Raw genomic sequence first — 21387 nt, forward strand, 5'->3', positions numbered from 1 at the left:
GAGAAAACTGGGTTTCCCCAGGTTACACAGAAACTAGTAAGTGAGAAAGCTGGAGTTTAACCTCGGTACCTGCAACTACAAAGCCTGCCCTCTGAACCTCTCTAAGCAGCCGCACTTCCAGCTCCTCAAGTACACATTCAAATTTCTACCCTCCGTTCCTGCCTTTCCTGCCTTTTGTTGTGCCTCTTTTTAGGTCTGAAATGCACTTCCCTCCTCCCACATCTCCTTAAACATCTAACTCTTGCTGAGTTATTCAGCCCCAGTTGAGGAGCATCTGAAGGAAACTTCTCCTGCTCTTTCTTGCCTCCTTGCCTGGCTCAGAGCCCATTCTCTGGGCTCCCATAATCCTCTGCACAACTCCCTCTTGTTGTAGCATACATGTTCTTGTAGTTAGCCAGGTTCTCATATCTCGGTCTTTCTAGTGGATTAGGAGTTGGCAGGCTTCTCCTGTAGAGAGCCATACAATAAACACTTTAGGCCTTGTAGGCATACACTGCCTGTTGCAGCAGCCCCACCGTGCTGTTGTGCTGTGAAAGCATCCATAGAAATCAATGCATAGGGGCTGGTGCCGTGCTGTAGTGGGTATCCCATATGGGTGCCAGTTTGAGTCTCTGCTGCTCCACTTCCCATCCAGCTCTCTGCTATGATCTGGGAAAGCAGTAGAAGATGGCCTAGGTCCTTGGGCCCCTGCACCCCCATGGGAGACCCAGAGGAAGCTCCTGGCTCCTGGCTTTGGATTGGCGCAACTCCGGCCATTGTAGCCAATTGGGAAGTGAACCAGCGGGTTGGAAGACCTCTCTCTTTTTGCCTCTCCTCTCTCTGTGTAACTCTGACTTTAAAATAAATAAATAAATATTTTAAAAAAGAAAGCAAGCTAGGGTAAATACAACTTACCAGATGTCTTAACTAATAAGGATAAATTCTAAGTTTCTCAAATAGTTCAAGCTAGAATTTTCATTCATTTTTAACATTTGCTGGGGTAGGTGTCTAGAGCAGCCGTTAAGCTGCCGCCTGGGAGGCCCGCATCCCGTATCACAATGCCTGGTGCCAGTCCAACTTCCTGCTAATGTACACCTCAAATACTTGGGTCCCTGCCACCCATGTGGGAGATGTGGGTTGAGTTCCCAGCTCCTGACTATGGCCTGGCCTGGCCCTAGTTGTTGCAGGCATTCAGGAAATGAACCTGAGGGTGGTGGTTCCATCTGTCTCTGTCTCTGAATAAACAATGTATGCATTTACTAGTTGGAAGTATTAGATTACTTTTCAAAGTATAAAATGCAGTGTACTTAATTTCTAGGCTATGTCTTTTGGGCCCTAGTATTTACTTTTCTCTAACATGCATAGAAAACCTACTAAGTGCGTGGAATCAGGGAGAGCCGTGATATGTATAGACCCATGCAGGAAAGGATCCCTGTCACTTAAATATACCCACACCAGACATTTCTGCAATCTGGTAAACATATTTTTTCTTGAGGAAAGGTTCCATGGGTCCAGTGTTTGGAAAACACTGGCTAAGGGATGTTAATTAGATTTCTTCACTTTGGAATTTCCCAGTCTTTATTCTACTAATGTGATGTGACCACTGAGTCAGTCTTTCTGGGAGCAGCTCCAGAGACTGCTGGGAACATAGCTGGGGAAACACTGGCTTAGCACTTCCACTGAATTATAGTTTCATCTACTGATTTGCTTCCAACCCAGCATTTAGTCAAAGATATTCTCCAATAATGACCCAATCGGAGTTTTCAGCACTCTGCTGGGATAAGAGACATTGCTAGCAAATTAAAGAACATAATGTGTAGTTTGTAGAAGGGATTTTTGATAATCCCCTGGATTTTGTCCTTTAGTAGGTAAACAACTGAAGCCGCACTTCACAGGGAGGGTGCCCACGCCAATCCGTTATCTATGCTGGGATGCTTTGAGAGTGATGGAGGTAAACCCAGAGTGTCCCAGGCAGAGTGCGCTGACCATCCACCTAATCACAGTCTGGGCTCAGCGGTTGTGCACAGTTGCATCTGGGATTGTCAGTACTGCAGCCCTGACCTTGACTTCAGGAGCCCATTGCCAGGGATGGTTGGTTCTTGGTTGATTCACAGGCTTTGGGATTGTGTAGGATTGTGAGATTGTTTACTGCACTGAGGCTTTCAGCAAACCGTGGCCTTGAGAAATCTTAACTGTACATTTAACAAGTGGCTTTTAAGGTGGGTAAAAGCAGATGTTCCTGACGATGCATTTGTTTTAAGTTTGTCTCTTCCCGAGAATTTTTCTTCAAAAAGGGCCAAGGTGTGAATATATGCTATCAGAATTAAAATGAAGTTGACTGCGGAGCACTTTCCAACACTGAAACGGAAGAGTCGCTTCATATTCCTGTCTTTAATGCTTCCTGTCTTTCTTCATTCTTTTGACAGTTTTTCGAGGTGCCATTTGACTCAAACATGAATCGGACGAAGAACAGGCCTCTGGTCCGGGGACAGATCAGGTAAAACCACGACTGTTAAGTCTCTTCCACCTTGTAGAGCATCGATTTGCTTGTTCATCCTGAAACGTTTCCCAGAATTTCGCCTTCCGCGGTGGAGTGGAAAATCACCCACCTGCAAGGGATCACGCTGGTGTGGATGCGCGGCCCCTCTCACCTCTAACCAAAATGTACCACCCAGCACCCCAGATGCACCCAAGATTTGCAGGTTTTCTGGAGGGAGTAACTCATGCGAGAGGCCTTTTTGATTTCATTTTGAGATACGGACTTTGTTTCACTTTGTGGGGCCTGAAGATAAAAACACTCCATTAACACAGGATTCTGAGACCCATCCAGCTAGGGTCTCAGAAGAGGGCTGTGTCTGAAATCTCATTTTTTCAGATCACCTGATAAAGCTGTTGTATGCCAAGTTAAGCACGGCCATTACCGTCCTTTCCACCAAATTCAATTAAGTAGAACTAAAAGGCATATAAATATTTCAATATCTCTAATGGTTAATAATTAAGCATTTTACTTCCAGGAGACCTCTGCACCAGCATTTTCAAAAAAAAATTTTTTTTTGAATCTGAGATATTATGTCACACGCCTAGAAGTATAATGAAAAGGGCCAAATGGTTTATCCTGACTCTTCCAAACCCAGTGAATCTTCTCTTCACATTCCCAGTGTGTGCCCTCGTAGGAAGCTTAAGATCGAAGAATCACATGTGCTAAGTAAAACAACCAAGGAAACAAGTGTAGATCCAGTCTGATAAGTCTATGTTAGCTGTTTTGAGGCATTCAATTGTTAATGAATTTAAAATACCGCCACATTTAAAAAGGCAATAGAGCCAGACAAAAATATAGAAGAACAAAAGTATCTTTTTTTGTATTGATATTTTATTCCTTTTTATATTTTTGAAATATAAATAAGGCTATGTATTGTTTTACAGTTTGTAAACTGCCTGACATGCTTTTGTTATTTAAATAAATCTGTTGCAGCAAGAAGAATGTGGTGTCTGTAACCCGTCTGTCCCTAAAGCTGAAAGCTGCACTTGCCCTGGGCAGATCGTAGGGAGCTTGTTCCTGATTCGGAATTTCTGTCCAGTCGTCTTCAGCGGGCTCCTGCCCTCCGTCAGAAGCAGGGGCAAGTGTGGGAACAGGCCCAGCAAGCAGTCAGCGGGTGTGAAGCAGTCACCACTGTTTCCATCCTAGGCCGTCATCTTTGGTCAGAAGTGGCCAAAGCAGGGTCTGTGCGTGTGTGCAGAAGGCAGCATGGTGACCTTGGTGCCCATTGTTGGCAGTGCTGCACGATTACTAGTCGTGTGTACACGTACGACTTCTCTTGTCTGCAAGATGGCCCAGGCAGAATCTCATTGATGACAGTAAACCTGAATTGCTCTTTTAGAGAGCAGATTATAGGCCTGAAAGAAATACACTGAAACTCAGAGCAAAAATGTGTTTTCTTAAATAGATATGAGGAGCTGTTAAGTGCCTGGGGCAGAAATCTCATGTTGGGAAGCGTGGTTTCAAAACTGAAGACTTCATACCTTGCCAACTAGCATTTATCATGATTTAATATGATATTATCTACTACACAGATGTTTTCTAAGTGGGTAATCATGGTGGGGAATAGTAGAAGGTTTCCTACCAACCATCCATTAAAATTGATTTCTCAGCTTTGACAGATTTTGTGCTCATAGCAACTATCGGTCACTCAAATCCAAACTTCAGCAGTTATTTCAAAGGTTTGTTCTCGGTACTCAGTACTCTGTTTGATTCGGGGTAGTATGCCTGTCCAGCTTCCTAGACTTAATTTACAGTTCCACGTGTAAAGTGGGTCCCTGTCATTGTCTGTGGGCAGCCTGGGAAAGAAACCCTGTGAAAGTCTTGTTACTGATGACCGGGTCCTGTGGTGGGGTAAATACACATATAGCTGTACTGTATTTTATTATATATTTCATTCACATGGCTGCTGTGTTTTTGAACACTTTTATTGACGTGAACACAAGTGGCTTCTAATGAGTAAAGGCGTGGATCAGGCAGTGAGGCTGTTCCTGTGCCTGCTGCCACCCGCTGTGCTTAGTCCTCTCTTCCAGAAAAACTCGGTGGCGAGCAGCAGGCAACGCGCCTGAGGGCTGCCGTAAAAGAAAGAAACTGTGTTTGTTTTTTTCTTTTCTTTTTGCTTAGTTGCTATTTATTCCAGAAGAGATGTAGAGGTATCCTAAGACTAGTTAGAAAAAATAGAGAAGTGGACGTCAGAGTTAATGGAAGATGGAATATGGGATTCAGGGTGAGACAGAGCTTACCGTGTGCCCAGCTTCACCTGCTGCTTTTGATGGGATCACAGCGGCAGGCATTACGTACAGAGTGGATTCTCACAATTCCCCCATGAGGTGTGAACTGTCCAGTTGCCCCCAGTGCTCTGGACAGGAAATGGAGGCTGCAGGTGTTCACGGAGCAAGTGACAGAGTGCAGATTTACCCAAGGGCCTGACAGCTGGCACATGGCTGTGTCTCTGTTGGTGAGAAGGAAACATCACTCCCATGAGCTCGGTAGGGGAAAGCAAATCGCAGGTTGCTAAGGCTCCCCTTGGCACAAACCAGAGACAGGAGTCCAGAGAACGCTTCCCATTGAGAACATCCAGAACATACTGCCTCAGAGTGACTGGAGAGGAGGAGACTGGGGCCGACATTGTAGCCAGGGATGTGTTTCTGACTGCTCAGCTGGCTGCAGAGATAAAACCTAGATGGATGGGCGTCATCCACACTGAGTTAAGCCGTCCCTTGGGAACGCCGATGTCCCATATCAGAGTACCTAGTTCGAGTCCCCACACTACTATGTGCTTCCAATCCAGCTCCCTACGATGGGCTTAGGAGGGTAGCAAAAGATGGTTCAAGTACTTAGGCCATTGCCACTCATGTGGAAGACCTGGATGGAGTTCCGGGCTTCTGGGCTTCCACCTAGCCTAGCCCTGGCGATTGCAGTCATTTACTGGATAGAAGAACATTTTGTCCCCCTGTCTCCATCACTCTGCCTTTCAAGTAAATACGTGCGTAGGTACCTATATACCAGACATAGAAAGGAGCGCACCAGGGAATGAGACTAGGATCAGAGAGAGACAGAGGAGATGCTCAGAACATCCCATGTGGTCCAGGGCGGGTGGCTGCGTTTCCACCTGTCAGCCCAGCAGGATCGTCCTCTCTCACGTCCCAGTCTCCAGTTTGCATAACTCTGTGCCACCCTCTGTAAATGTGACGATGGTTATGGGCATAGAGCTTCATCATTGTTAAGGCTATTTCATACGAATGCTTTTTGCTGATTTCCACTGAAAGAGAAAAAAAACATAAATGGGAAGTATAACATATTTAAATCAGCTTGTGGGTATATGGTGACATCCAGACCCCTTTAAATACCTCTGTTCAAAATACCACTCAGCACCTCTGCGTTTTCCTTACGTTGTTTGCACATTTCTAGCAGAAATGTCATGGCTGTGAAAAATGTGTGTGTGAAGGGAACTGGGCTTTAGAGCCTGCTTTGTTTTCTGGCAGAGAACATACACCTTAGAATTCATGTGTCGCACATGGGGAGCTCACACTCAGGCATGAGTAAGCCTACCCTACAGGTTAAATTTGTAAACGCAAAGTCTTACGATGAAAGCAGACAGAGAAGTTTACCTGCTTATAGAAAAGTCTGGTTCAGCCTGATCACTTGTAACTGGATGACTAGAAAAAGTTATCAACACCTAGAAACCAATGTTTTGGAACCAGCGCTGCGGGCTAGCAGGTAAAGCCGCCACTTGCAGTGCCCGCATCCCATATGGGCGCCAGTTTGACTCCTGGCTGCTCCTCTTCCAGTCCAACTCTCTGTTGTGGCCTAGGAAAGCAGTGGAAGGTACCCCAAGTCTTTGGGCCCCTGAACCTGCGTGGGAGACCTGGAAGAAGCTCCTGGCTCCTGGCTTCAGATCAGCGCAGCTCCATCCGTTATGGCCATTTGGGGAGTAGACCAGTGGATGGAATACCTCTCTCCCTCCCTCTCTCTCTCTCTGTGCCTCTGCCTCTGCCTCTGTGTAACTCTGCCTTTCAAATAAATAAATAAATCTTAAAAAACCCAATGTTGTATAACAGAAAATACCTGTCTTCAGATATTATTCATGTAATTACCATGCTATCTGGACAGGCATTTAACTTAGCAAGTTCAGACTCCTGCATCCTGTATCACCATACCTGGGTTCAGTCCCCAGCTCTGGTTACTGACTTAAGTTCCTGCCATCTGTTAATGCAAACCCAGGAGGCAGCAAGTGGTGAGTCAAATAGTTGGGCCCCTGCCACCCATGTGTGAGATCTGGACTGAGTTCCTGCTTCCAGCCATGGGCCCAGCCTAGCCAGCCATTGAGGGCCTTTAGGGAGTGAACCAGTGCATGGGAGCATATTTGTTGCTCTTCCCCTGCCCGCTCCTCCTCTTCCCTCTCGAGTTTTGAAGTGTTACTTAACCGATTCAGAGCTTGGCAAGTCATTGAATTACTCTCTCCACACTACCAGTTCTTCTGGCATGTTCATCTCGTAACAGTATCACGGAGATAATAACATTGATAAAATCGCATGAATAATAGTGCATTGTCCAAGAAGAGGTTTAAAACTCTAAAATAATGTAGGATTGCTTATGGAAATTTCATCTGTTGTCAAATGGGCTTCAAAATACAAATATTTTGTTACTTCCCAGACAATAACTTAAATCCAGGTTACTTTTATAAAGGGTGGGAGAAAGGAAGCAAAGCTACTTTGCAAACGAAAGAACATCAGGGAGTGAAAATTGTGATTCCACTCTCATTGAGTTGGTAGACAGAAGCTACTCAGGTGATTGAGTGCTTCATTCATTCTGTCACCATCAGGGACACTGTTATGGAGAAGTGGGCTCCTTGCTAGGGCACAAACATGTAAATGACATTGTCTTAAAATCACATGGAGGAGATGGCAACACACAGGCTTAAAAATGGCAGTAAGTGCCGTGAGAGGTACAGTTCACTCAATTGTGTATTTATTTACTGCACCTGCTGGCCAGGTACCAAGCTGGGCCCTGGAGGGGCAGAGGTGATCGAGATACACTGTCTCTTGTGGGGTACTGACTAATTAAGCATCTTCATTGTGACGTGCTGAGTGCCCCCGTAGCAGTGGGCCCTGGGCTATGTGGGAACACAAAGAGGAGCTCAAAAGAACTTCTCAGAGGGAGTGGAGAGCCCACGCATGCGTAAGAAATAAGCCACTCTGGCTGTCCTTGCTGAGCTGTGTTTTCTGTTCCTTCCTCCTTGTTCTGCTCCTTACTTGGTGGTCTTCAGCCTTTTCTTCATCTCCCCCACCCCCTGTATAACCACACCCAGCACTGTGTACACCGCCAGCCCGGACTGCCCTTCTGAATCCTTTGAAAAGCTCTATTGAGATGCCCCTGCAGGCACCTCACGTTCCGTACACATGGACCTCAGTTCCTTCCCTCTCCCAAATCTGTCCTTGTCCTTATGTACTTGAATTTAGATTCCAAAGTCAGACACCTATGAGGCATCCTGGACACATTTTTCTCTTACTCCTCCATCAGATTGGTCAACAAACTGGGTCTTTGCGACCCTCTGAATTGCCCTGGAGTCTGCCCTCTCTCCTCTCTGCTGTGGCAGATCCTTGTCCCTTGTATGTAAGTTGCTCAGCAGCAACCAGCTGACTTGGTTTTTGTTGTTGTTGTTGTTGTTGTTGTTGTTGTTGTTTTTAAGATTTATTTTATTTATTTTAAAGACAGAGTTTTACCGAGAGGTAGAGCCAGAGAGAGAGCGAGGTCTTCCATCTGCTGGTTCACTCCCCAAATGACCACAACGGCCAGATCTGAGCTGATCCAAAGCTGGGAGCCAGGAGCTTCTTCCGGGTCTCCCACACGGGTGCAGGGTCCCAAGGACTTGGGCCATCTTCCACTGCTTTCCCAGGCCACAGCAGAGAGCTGGATTGGAAGTGGAGCAGCTGGGACTAGAACTGGCACCCATAGGGGATGCCGGCGCTGCAGGCCGGGGCTTTAACCTGGTGCACCACAGCTGAACCCTGCAGCTGACTTCCTGGCCGCCTTTCTCGCCCTCCTTCCATCTCCCTTCCACTCAGCTTCCTTCAGGGATCACATTGGTTTCCGGCTTAAAACCTGGTCACCAGACACACTTAGGACAAGGTATTTAGTCTGAATTCTGTACCGTATCGTGCAAGGCCTGTCGGGCTGTGATCCCTGCCAGCCCCTCCAGCCTTGTCCGGGACTGCGTCTGCTGGAACTGTGTTCCTTCTTGTCTGTTATACCATGGTTACCTGGGGCTGCCTGTTCTTTCACCAAAGAGCCCTGCTTTCTCTCCTCTCTGCCAGGCATGCTAACCTCGCCCTTTCATTGCCTGGGTAATTTCGTACCCAGCACTGCTTCCTCTGGAAGTGACAGGTCTGCAAGGTTTTGTCTTGGTGCTTGCTTTGCCCTTAGTGTGTGTCTCTGTCGCAGCACTGCTCAGTGTACTGCATTCTTCTCTTGGGCCTCTGTATGGATTCTTCGAAGACAGAATTTGAGTCTTCTGTTTATTTCTAACGCCTACTATCTTTTATATGACATGCATTTTCTAAGTGCCTAACATATGCTAAGCACCATTTTTTTTAAAGATTTGTTTATTTGCTTATTTATTTGAAAAGCAGAAGGAGTGAGACAGAGAGTGCTCTTCCATCTGCTGGTTCCCTCCGCAAATGGCTGCAACAGCCAGGACTGGGCCAGGCCGAAGCCAGGAACCCAGAATCCCATCCCGGTTTCCCACATCAGTGGCAGAAGCCCATATACTTGCACCATCATCTGCTGCTTTCCCAGGTGCATGAGCAGGGAACTGGATCAGAAGCAAAGCAGCTAGGGCTCAAACCAGTGCTCCAATATCGGGTGCTGGCATCACAAGCCATGGCTTAACCTACAGTGCCACAATGCTAACCGCAGGTGGGTACCATTTTTAATGCTATGATACAGCATTGAGCAAAATATACAGAAATCCCTGCCTTTATGGAACATACGTGCTCACCCATCATAGCTGACATAGTTGATGCTTAATCGATGGGTGAATGGACGGACAGACTGGCAGACGGCAGGTAGACAGATGACAGAGAAGTAGGAATGCCTGTCAGGAGGGAGGGTCATGGCATATGCTGTCAGGGCACTGAGAGCCCCTTCTTGCAGGGATGGAGATTGAGTGAGGAGGGGAGTTAAAAGAATCCTTCAGTGGCTAGCACTGTGGTGTACCCGGTTAAGCCTTTGCCTGCAATGCCGACATCCCATGTGGGCACCAGCTGCTCCAGTTCTGATCCAGCTCCCAGCTGGTGTGCCTGGGAACACAGTACAAGTGCTTTCCCAAGTGCTTGGGCCCCAGCACCCACATGGGAGACTTGGATGAAACTCCTGGCTCCTGGCTTTGGCCTGGCCCAGCCCTGGCTGTTGTGGCCATCTGCAGAGTGAACCAGTAGATGGAAGATCTCTCTCTCTCTGTCTATCTGTGTGCAGGTTTGTGTGTGAGATTGTGTGTGTATGTGTGTCCTTCTCGCTGTAATTCTTCTTTCAAATAATTAAAGAGGGAGACGGAGAATCCTTCAGCTGCCCTGGGAAGAAGGGACTGTAAGGTCACAGTAATGAAAAGCGTTATGAAGGCGGTCCCAGTATGAACTCTAGATAGCACGGCCTGGTGCACAGAGCAGCTGAAGGCCCGCTGTTGCTCAGTTCCAAATGGAGAGCAGCTGTCACTGCCCACCAGGCACCCTGAAGCGGGTACACATCCCAAGCCTCTCCTCTCTGAGTCACCGCTCCCCAGGTAAACTGCCCACCTCCGCCTCCTTACCTCTGCTTCTCTTGCTCTCCACCTGCCTTTTCTTCTCTTTTCTTCTCTTTCTGCAACTTTTGCTTGCTTTCTAAGGAATCTCTCTCTCTCTCCCTTTTCTCTGGAATGTCCCCACCTCCCTCTCTCTACGTGTGTCCCCCTCTGTGTTCAGTTCAGTAGCTGCTTGTGATTCAAGAGGACCTTAGAATACAACCCCAGGGAAGCTGCAGCTGCACAGTTGAGGCAAAGCCTCACCTCCACAACTGAAATGCATTACTGCTCACTCACTCGCTCACTCACTCGGGTTGCCAGAGCTTCGCAACAGACGAGCACAGTGAGCCCCTGAGCATTCTCCTTGTCTTCTGAGAGTCTTCCCAGCAGCAGGGTGTGTGTATGTATATATGTGTGTGTATGGTGTGCATGTGGTATGTGTGTGTGCACTGTGTGTATGTGTGTATGTGTGTATATGTGTGTTGTCTATGTGTATATGTTTTGTATGTGTGTATTGCATATGTGTATGTTGGTATATATATGCATTCGTATGTATGTGTTGTGTATGTATGTGTGCAAGTGTATGTGTTGTGAGTGTGCATGTGTATATGTATTGTATATGTTTGCGTATTGTGTATATATGTATGTATATGTATATTGTATATGTATGCTTATTGTGTATATGTGTGTGCATTGTGTATGTGTGTGAGTATATGTTTATGTATGTATTGTGTGTATTGTGTATGTATATGTCTATGTGTGATGTATGTGTCTGTGTTTGTGTGTGCTGTATATATATGTATGTATGAGTGTGAGTGTGCATGTGTGTTGTATATATTTGTTATGTATGTGTGCATACGCATGTGTGTTGTGTATATACATATTGTATATGTATGTATATGTGTATTGTGTATGTAGATATGTGTATATATGTGTGCATTGTGTATGTATGTGAGTGTGTGTGTATTATGTATGTATGTATGCATATGTCTGTGTGTTGTGTATGTATGTATGTGTGTTGTATATATGCATATGTCTGTGTGTATGTGTATGCTGTGTATATATGTGTGTATTTGTGTTGTATATATGTGTATGTAAGTGTGTGAGTGTGCATGTGTATGTGTCATATGTGTATATGTGTGTGTTTTGTGGGGGGAGGGAATACCCAGTCATCTAAATATCGGCCTTTCTCTGGTTCCCTCTTTTATTTAACTCAGTGGTTCTTAAACTGTAGTGAACAGCCTCATTCTCCAGCCTTGGGCGTACACTTGTGTGTGCTTCCTGGATGACCTCAGGGGGTTCGGAAGGATAATTCGGAGTCCAGTACATCTTCGCCCCAGGACTGACCCGGGTACACCGCAGCTCCGTGGGGTTTTCAGAATATGGAAATGCATGCAGTCCCTGACAGCAGAGTGCTGCTCTGCTGCTTCTTCCTGGGCCACCTTTACCTGTATTCCAGGTGATGGAGACGGCTAAGCGGCACACATTTCATAAGAAAGGGGTGTAACCCAATTGTTCCCGGTGATAGAGATGGCTAGGCGCCTCACATTTCATTAGAAAGGAGTGTAACCTAATGGACTTCCCACAACAAACACACGCCCTTTACATTGTAAGCACCATTCAAAACTTGTGTAATTTTAGGGGAGGGATCAAAGAGGAAAGCCCTTATAGCTAAAATACCATTTAACAAGAATAAGATCTGTGAAATTACTTGTTTTAAAATTTTTATTTATTTGAAAGGAAGAGAGAGAGAGCTTCCATCTTCTGGTTCACTCCCCCAAATGGTTACAACAACCAGAGCTGAGACAGGCCAAAGCCAACAGCTAGGAACTCCATCCTGGTCTCCCGTGCGATGGCAGGGGCCCAAGTACTTCTGCTATCAACTGCTCCCTCCGGGGCTATTTAGCAGGAAGCTGGTTCAGACGTGAAGGAGCCAGGACTTGATCCTGGGCACTCCAGTGTGGGATGCGGGCGTCTCCAGTGGAGGTTTAATTCACTGGGCCACAACACCTGCCCCTATTGCCTATTTGAATTTCCCATGGATAATACAAGGGAGAGTGCTGTAAAAATGCCAGTTCCATATGTCTGAGGCACCGTGTCTAGTTAATATAAGAAATAAGTGAATGTTTGCCCAGTCCTGTTGGACGAACTAGCAGAAAGAAAAGGGTTTTTATCCTAAGACTGTCATTGAAATCCATCCCAGAAGTTGCCAGGCCACAGGAAGTTACCAGTGACTCTGAGGCGTGTTCCAGAACTGCAGATGGTTAAGAGAGCCATCCTTTTGCAGCTCTTGTTTGCCAAATGGGATTCCCGTGGAAACACTTGACCCCGTGGCTTTCTGCTTCCCCTCCGGCTCCAGGCCGCTACAGTAGAATTATTTATCAGAGTCTCTGATGGCTTGGGGGCCACTTGATGAGACTGACTACCCTGGACACCACATCACTCAGGAAGCGTCCCAGATGCACACGGTTAAAGCCCAGTCACGGCGCGTGTCTCTGAGAGCTCTTGTGCCCTGCATCTGATGAAATCTGGAGAGAGGGGCTCCAGAGGGCTCCTAATGGACCCCCCCCCCGCCCTTCGCTGTCAGCTCCTCCCCACAGAGTGTGTCTCTATTAACTTGGCGCCAAACCACTGCGTCCGTTCCCCACGGGCCTAACCGGTCCTCGGCTGCTGGTGGGCCAAACACGTGTCATTAAGTGGAAAGTCATTGTTTCTGCTGCCTCCAAGCCTGCTGTTTCCTTGGCATTTTTATGTCCTCACTAGTAATTCCTTCTCTCTACCCCTTCCCTGTCACACAGATCCTGTGTCCTGAGACGCCTTCCATTCAGCAAAGCTCCATGTCTGCCTTGGGCCAACTGTATAATAACATGGATTTGATTTTTTTATTCATTTGAGAGATAGAAACAGAGACCATATCACTTGGTTCACTGCTGGTTCACTCTCCAAGTGCCCACCACAGCCTGTGGCTAGGCTAGGCCAAAGCTAAGACTGGGAGCTCCACAAGGGTCTCCCACATGGGTGGCAGGGACCCAACTTGAACAGAAACATTAGCAGAGTCCCAACGTTTAGCAGAAAGCTGGAACCGAAAGCAGAGCCCAGACTCAAACCCAGGCGTTTCAATATGGGATGCACGTGTCTTAACCACTAGGCCAAAAGCCTGCCCCGGATTAAATGGAGTTAGTAATTTTAGGGTGGCCAGCGGATGGGTCAGAAGAAGAGAGTAGTCCAAAGTGCATCTCCCCAATATTTCTTCAGAAGATGGACCTCAGTTCTACCAGGGAAGGTGAGCATTTTTCCCGGCTGCCAGAATCTATTCTGGAAATTTGTGGGGAGCCCTGGGCACCCCTTTTCCACCTTGTGGTCTTCCAGGTCCTAAGCCGTGGAGCCCAGCTTGCATGGGAGCTGCTTGCTCAACTCAGCCTGACCCTGAGGCCTCTCCCAGGACCCAGGACTCCTTCCCGTCCCATGGCGTCCTTGTCTTCTGACCGACTGCTTGGCTGGTGCCTTCTCTTAGACTCAGTCTGTTAAAGCAGCTGCTGCATCCGTCCCCATCCGTTTCTCCACTTCTTACCTCCACATTGTGGAAAGAGCGGCCTGCTTACCACTGCACCTGCTGACGTCAAGCTTCTGCCCTCACTGTTCACCTCGGCTTCTCCCAGGTTCTCCACTCCATGTTCCTCTCTCTGAACCTCCCTTCTTCTGCTCCCTCGTTCACTGAAAATGACTTGCTGTCCATTTCCAAAGCTTTGTGAGAGAAACCAGATTGTCCAGACTTGGGCCTGGTCCAGTCTCGCAGGGCCGAGGAAAGGGGTCACGGACAACTCACCACAGGGGTAGGAATGGGAGGTTACAGGTGCCCAAGGCTGCTCTGCTGCTTCCGGGGCAGCTGCCCCAAACCTTAGCCTGCACTCGGCCAGGCATGCAGCTGCAGCCCTGATTCTGCTTGGTAACTCTGTCTGGAATGTGCTCCCCACAACCCCAGCACAAACACACTGTATGTCAGCTCCTTTGTGTTTATTGCAGTCCAGGCCTAAGGAAGAGATTCCTGACTTTAACAGCGTGCTGAGTCTCCCATTGGCCTCCCCTGGCAGAGATCTGCCTCTGTGCTCCCTGTGTTTGCAGATCCTCTGGAGGAGTGCTTTCCTGGCGGTCACACTCGGAGGTACCTGTTTCCTGTTCTCCATGTCCTTTGCCCCGAGAGGAGAGGACCAAGGGACACACCTGCCCTTAATCTGCCATCTCTATCAAACTTGAGGTCCTTCAATGTTCAAACTCAGTGATTCTTACTCCTGTATTTTTTTTAACTGATACTCTTTTTTCCTTGTTAAATTTAATCTTAAGACTCCCAAGGCCTAATGTTTCTTAGAAGTAAAAAAATTCTGTTCCTTATTCAGCTCATCAAGGCTGTACTGATCCCCTGTACTGCCACCACATCGTTTTTATGATGCTCACGGGTGTCTAATCTGGGTGGGAAAATTAGGTAGATGCACGACATGCTTAGCAGGCAGGACAAGGCAGCCTGTAACTATGTGCTGAGTGAAATGAGTAAACTGTCGTAAACAAGTTCTCCTGGGGGGTCAGGCAAAGCTGATAGGGATAAGGGCAGCTTGGGCAGTGGCAGCTGCCGCTGGGAGTGGTCTGGGCTGGGCCTTTCTCCCTGTGATTTTGAAAGACGTGTGTATTTTTGCATGCCTCCCTCCGAATGATCCGTTTCCCCGCATGGTGGTGCTGACAGGGAAATAATACTTGTCAGCATTGGTCTTTCCAACTTAATGAGTCAGATTGCGAGTGATCCCTACTGGTACACTGCAGACATGGGCCACCTTGGAGAGAGAGTGGCCGGCTAAGCACAGAGCGAGAGGTTATTTAGAGAGGATAAATTAAAACACTTGGAGTCGGGGTCAGCCAATACCTGGTTTGGAAATGAATGATGAAGATTGAGTTTTAGAAATGAAATGAATGGATTGTTTAGTTGGCATTATTAACTTAAAGAACAGGGGTTAGCTTAAGTATTATAGGGATTTACAGGAGACATTTTTCACATGTACTGAAGGTTTTACCAGTAAGCACTTAAGCAAATGTAAACATTTTGTGAGCTGCAGGGGAGCTGTGAATATTATTCATCAGCCGGCCCCACTCGCCTCCTGCACGTGCACCCAGCACAGGCCACGGCTCTGTACAGTTTCCAAAGATTGTTATGATCAGTCTCTCGGCGTGTATATATTGCTAATGTAATAAGAACATAAACATTTTATAAGTATAGAAATTTCTTTTTTTAATGTTAACCAGTGATTCAAAGTGGCAGGAAGAACGGATTTTGGTCTCACCGGGGTAAGAGCATGGAGAACTTTGTTCTTAAAAACCCTTCTCCGTGTCAGGAAACACGGGATGAAGAGTCAGCAACAAGTTTTGTAGACGTCATCGTGCTTAGTCGTTTCCAGGGAGTCTGGGCGAGGACCAGTGGGATTTTCTAAAGCTACACTACTTTCTCTCATTGTCAGGAGGGAAAAAGGAAGTATTGATGAGTATTTTGAAGTATTGTAAGAGGTGAGCTTTTGTTGACAGCAGTCCTGGATGGGGGAGTCATCAGTTCCCGTGTCTCTTTCTATAATCAGAAAATACCCAGATATTCTAATAAATATGCACATGAAGAGTCCAGTCACATCCTAGTAAATTAATCTGTCACTTGCAGCCACTTGAAAAATACGTCACAGGAGCAGGCAGCACTTACTCATAATCCCAGGTCGTTTTGACCCCCTCACTCACTTTGGTGTATTTTCATATATGATGCTGTGAAAAAAGACTGGACATGATGGAGCGCCGTTCCTATTGGCTGGTGTTTCGTGCGTGTAGTTTTAGGTTCTTGTTCTCTCCCTTTTGCACTGGTTTGTAAAGGTTCATTTGGGCGCCATCCCTTAGAGCAGAGAATGTAAAGATGCATAGTCCAGAGTCACCACACACACACACACACACGCTTACATGTGTGCATGCGCGCACCTCACACGTACAGTTAATATGGTGCAGCCAGATGGGCAGGCAGTGTAGCAGATCGGGTTAGCATAAGGACTAAGGAGCGCTATGATAATCCCAGAACAGACACGGAGACCAACCTTGTGTGTGCTGGGGGTTGTGGGTGAGGGAGGTCAGAGAATCAAGAAGAGTAAGAATCGGACACACACATGAGGTGGAGCATGGTATTGGTGGGGGGCGTGCGGGAGCTGCGGGTACCACATTAGGTAAACCCTTTCCTTCCAGAGGAACTCTCACGAACACCAGAGATTGCACGATCGCAGCCCAGTGACCAAAGCCCAGAGATGTTTTGTCTGGCCTTGTCATGGTGCCCTACAGTTCACATCATTGCCAACTTTAGAAATGGAAAATGCTAGCATCAGACCCCAGATTTCGGGGCTGCTTCTTCTGTGCGTTCCCAAACCAAGCCAGGTGGCGGCTCACACAGCCCTCGCCCCGCCCTCGTTTCTGTCTTGGGAAGGCCCATGGCCTTCCTCTGTGCCCTCCGCCTGGATGCGAGCTGGTGGCCAGGTGGAGGCACCTGCTGAGCTGCCGAGCTGCTGAGCCCGAATTCAGCTCCCTGGCAATCTCCAAAGCTGCAGGGATGAATGGTTTTATTTCTCAGCTTTATTTCTCGTGAGTTGTATTTTATTAAAGCTTTTCAGAGACTCGTTAAAATTCATTGACCCTATTTTGTGTAGGTGAACACAGCTATTTTTTTTTTTTAATGTAGACTTCTGTGAAGTAAAAATAGGGAAGAGAGGGTCGAAGCCATCCACTCCACCAGGAGAGAGGGAGGTCAGCTTCTGCCGTGTGTTATGGGCGCTGGGGGCTTGCAGGCTTCCTAGGTGGTCCCTCCCCTCAAGGGTTTGAGAAATAGATTAAGAGGTTAGACGTCCACACTGGAAACTCTTGATTTTCCTGGGTGCAGTCAAACAGTAGGAATCACTGCTCTGTGAAAATCCCAGAGTCTTTGTCCGACCGTCTTACCCGTATTTTAAGCTGCCTCGATGTGGCATGATGCAAGGTCACCCCTGGCTTCTTCCTGAACTCCGCAGTTGGCTCTCAGAGGTCAGAAATGGTAGAAGGCCCACTATGGTGTTGATTTGGTTTTGTTTTTGTTTTTGTTTTTTTAATAACCAATCGATGTTAGCATTTTCCTTGATGCATAAAATCTTCTCAGTTAGATTTCCAAAAACTCATCATGGATCCGCTTTGTTTTCTTCTGTGGAGGAAAAAAATAAATAAATAAAGCTTTTCTTAATGTGCTCCCAAGATCCCCATGTTCTGAATATAACTCTGCTGAAAATATCTGCGTTTTCTTGCATTTCTCTGAAACATGTTTTAGAATACAGTTTTCTTTTAAAAATGGGTTTCTGTCATCATCGTCCTCACCATTTCCTGAAGTTCTGAATTTTCATCCGTCCCCTGCTGCCTTGCAGTATCTGTACCTTGAGACATGTTCAGGAATACAAAACCCCTCAATGAGATGCTGGAGAGACCTTTTTATAGCAGTTATCTGTAGAGACTTTCCCCCCAAAACTCATTTCAAAGCTCCAATGTGGGATTTATGCAGGAAATTAAAGTTAAATTGGCTTGGTTTGATGAAGGCTTTAGGTTTTCTTTTGTTTTTGAAGAAAGGAAATTTTATTTTGTAATTTAAAAATCATTTATTCTGGAAGAGTGACCAAGAAGTATGAGGTTAATTTTTGTGTAAACCAATTACCTGCAGAACTGCTCAAAATATAAAGCTTTCTTGATTTAATATAACATTTCGTAGGCCTCCCCGACACATTACTTAAACAGAAGGGCCACGTTCCTCCAGGAAGTTGCTTAAAAGTCAAGTAATTTAAGTTACATTTATTAAGTGCAATAAATAGGCATCAAATGTAAGCTTGTATTTCTCTTCTTTGTTTCTAGTTTCTGTAGAAAATTCCACTGCCATAGAGCCATGTAAGGACTGGTGTTTGGTAAACAAAGCCCTGTTACAGGAGTATTTTAAGGAGGCAAAAATAATTCATAGCAATGTGTTGACAAATCTCCCCCTCCCCCGCTCCTCCATCTATTAGTTTCTTTGCTGCCATAGCCTTGGGCAGGAAAGGCAGAAGTAGAAATATCCCATGCGGTGCTGCCCGGTAGAAAGATATCTCAATTTAAAATGTAATTCAGTTTTGTATATGAGTTTGGAAATAAATCATCATTCAACCCTCAGCATGAACCCCGAACCTATTTGCATGAGTGAGTGAAGGAATATAAAAGAATTTTTTTATGTATACAGGGAAGTCACTGAGTCTTTTTTTTCTGCCCACTCCCTATCAAATAGTGTTGCTTTCCTTATTCATACATTTATGCTCTGTTACTGGAAGTTGGAAATTTTTTTTGCAATACCATCATACGCCATTGACCTGCATTTTTGCACTTTCTAATCTACTCCAAGGGAGGCCACTCACAGAAATGTTAATTCCTCTGTTCTTTTTGTAGTTGTTGTTAAGATTTATTTTACTTATTTACTTGAAAGGCAGAATGGCAGAGAAAAAGAGATCAAGATCTTCCCTCTGCTGGTTCAATCCCCAAAGGTCCACAATAGCCAGGGCTCTGCCAGGCTGGAGCCAGGAGTCAGGAACTCCAGCCAGGTCTCCCACGCATGTGGGCCGTCCTCCACTGCCTTCCCAGGTACCAGCAGGGAGGCTGGCCAGAAGCGAAGCAGCCAGGACCAAACCATCAGATATGGGATACCAGCACTGCGAACGGCTTAACTCACTGTGCCACAACTCTGGCCCCATTTCCTCTGTTCTTAATAAAAGCTATTCAGCTATTCTTGTAGAGATGCAAGAACATCAGTGTTTAAAAAAAAAAAAAAGTATGTGATTAAGTTAGTATTTACCTATACCAGGTTATTTTGTGTAATTTGAAACAATAAAATTTAACTCTTTATAAAAAGTTATAAGTGAAAATAAAAATTCATATTCATAAGTTTTGCTATATACTGGTAAGTCTTTAAAATTTGAAAAATTAAATAAGGGAAAACAACTTATTGCAAATTTATCAACCCTAACTTCCAACTCATTTGCATAGCCATCAGGATGGGTGTTTGGTGCCAAAGTAAAGGTGTCCCTTGGGACACCTGCATCCCATATCAGAGGTTCCAGTCCCAACTGCTCCTGTTTCCAGCTCCCTGCAAATACGCACCCTGGGAGGCAGCAGGGGATGGCTCAGCTGTCTGGTGCTCTGCCACCCAAGTAGTTGAGTTCTGGGCTCAAATGAACCCATGGATGGGAGCTCTCCCTATTTCTCTCTCTCTCTCTCCCTCTCTCTCCCTCTCAAGTAAGTCAGTATTCCCTATTTAAATAATTCTGTCTCATTTCATCTGTCCTTTTTCTTGTAGCTGAATATTACTTGTGTTTGTCTTCCTTTGAATATTTTAAATGTTTAAACTATTTTAGATGTTTATTTTTATGTATTTGAAAGACTGAACAATGATGAGAAGCGAAGAGAGAAAGAGGTTTTCCATCCGTTGATTGCCTTCCCATTGTAGTCCTGGCTGGGCCAAGTCCATTCAGGTCTCCCACGTGGGTAGCAGGGATCCAGGTAATTGAGCTGCCTTTCTGAGTGTGCATTAGCAAGAAATTGGATCAGAAGGCAGAAGCAGGACTCAAAGCCAGGTACCCAGATACAGGATGCGGGCATCCCAAGCCGTGGCCTAACCTGCTGCCTGTACTCCCACTCCTGTCCTTCCTTTTAGACTAAACTTTCCTGTTTTGTTCATTGCTGGATAGCCAACTTAGCATAGTGGCAGGGTGTTTAGGCTTTGAGAAATAATGAATGAATAGATAAACAGGTGAATAAACAGGTGAACATGTTTATCTGTTAAGCTCTCTGCTAAGTGCTTTATTTATATCATTGCATTTAATTCTTATGACAACTCTGTGAAATATCTCCCTTTATTTTTTCTTCTAAGATTAATCTATTTGAAAGGCAGAGTTACAGAGAGAGATGAAGAGACAGAGAGAGAGAGAGAGATCTTCCATCTGCTGGTTCACTCCCCAAATAGCCACAACAGCCAGGACTGAGCCAGGGCTCAGTCCACAGGGCAAAGGCCACATCTCTCTGGCTCACTGTTTCATCTTAGGTCTGTTGGAGATATATATATATATATATATCATCTCCAGCAATGCAGTAGAGCATTGAGCTATTTGTATAGGGGTGAACTGCATGAGCTTTTCAGTCTGCAGGAAGCCATTCCCAGCAAGACCCAAGAAATCAGAGGGTCCGCATGTCCTGCTACACCAGTGTGCCTCCCAGACCAGTCTGGAAATTCTAGACTAAATTAACCAACAGACCTAAGTGCAGCTCCTGTTTCCATGTTGTTTCACCTGTAGTGAGTCTCTGTTTCTCTTCCGCAAAATGGGGATAACATATCTTACAAGCAAACCTTGTTTTCCTTTCTTAATGTTAAGGGTTTATAAACACCCTTAATACTTTTTCCATCTGTCCTATTGCAACTTCTCATTTTGTTTGGTGCTTTTTTTTTTAATGCCATCCCCTATGCAAATATAGGTCCTGACATGCTGATGGGAACATAAACCCCTGTACATTCCGGATAAAAAATTGGCAGAACATGTCAAATTTCCTCAAAAAATAGAAATTGAAAAAGTGGCTGTCATCCGGCTTAGCAACTAGGAATTTCGCCTCCAGGTTTGTCCCAATCGGAGCTGTGAGCAAAGCTCTGTCCTTAAGATATTCATCCCAACATTATTTCTGCTTGGGGCGGGGGGGGGGGGAGACAAAATACTAAATGTTCAGACATGATGTGTTGATGGAATTAATTGTAGGGCATCCACAGGCTAGGCCACTGTGCTGCCTGTGGTGACAATGTGAAAGAAAAATTAATGGAGGAGAAATGATGGGGATATATTGAAATAAAGCAGGTAACAAAAAAACACCCTTTAGTGGGCAGCCTTGTGGTGCAATGGGTTAAGCTGGAGCCTGTGACACCCGCATCCCATGTGAGTGCCAATTCAAGACCCAGCTGCTCTGCTTCTGATCCATCTCCCTGCTAATGTGCCCGAGAAAGCAGAGGAAGATG

General features: G+C 46.0%; 1 protein-coding gene across 2 annotated transcripts in view; it reads left to right on the top strand.

Annotated features, from left to right (window-relative positions):
- The window catches only part of COX10 (cytochrome c oxidase assembly factor heme A:farnesyltransferase COX10), a 146659-nt gene that overhangs the window by 102881 nt on the left and 22391 nt on the right, over positions 1–21387 (top strand). For both annotated transcript variants that reach the window (XM_002718961.6, XM_089317848.1), the window contains one exon: positions 2406–2476. In XM_002718961.6, coding sequence (XP_002719007.3) covers positions 2406–2476 — 71 coding nt within the window. The remainder of the gene's footprint in view (positions 1–2405; positions 2477–21387) is intronic.

Source organism: Oryctolagus cuniculus, chromosome 17 (assembly GCF_051225735.1).
Source record: "Oryctolagus cuniculus isolate XC-2025 breed Fujian yellow rabbit chromosome 17, ASM5122573v1, whole genome shotgun sequence".
Lineage (NCBI taxonomy): Eukaryota > Metazoa > Chordata > Mammalia > Lagomorpha > Leporidae > Oryctolagus > Oryctolagus cuniculus.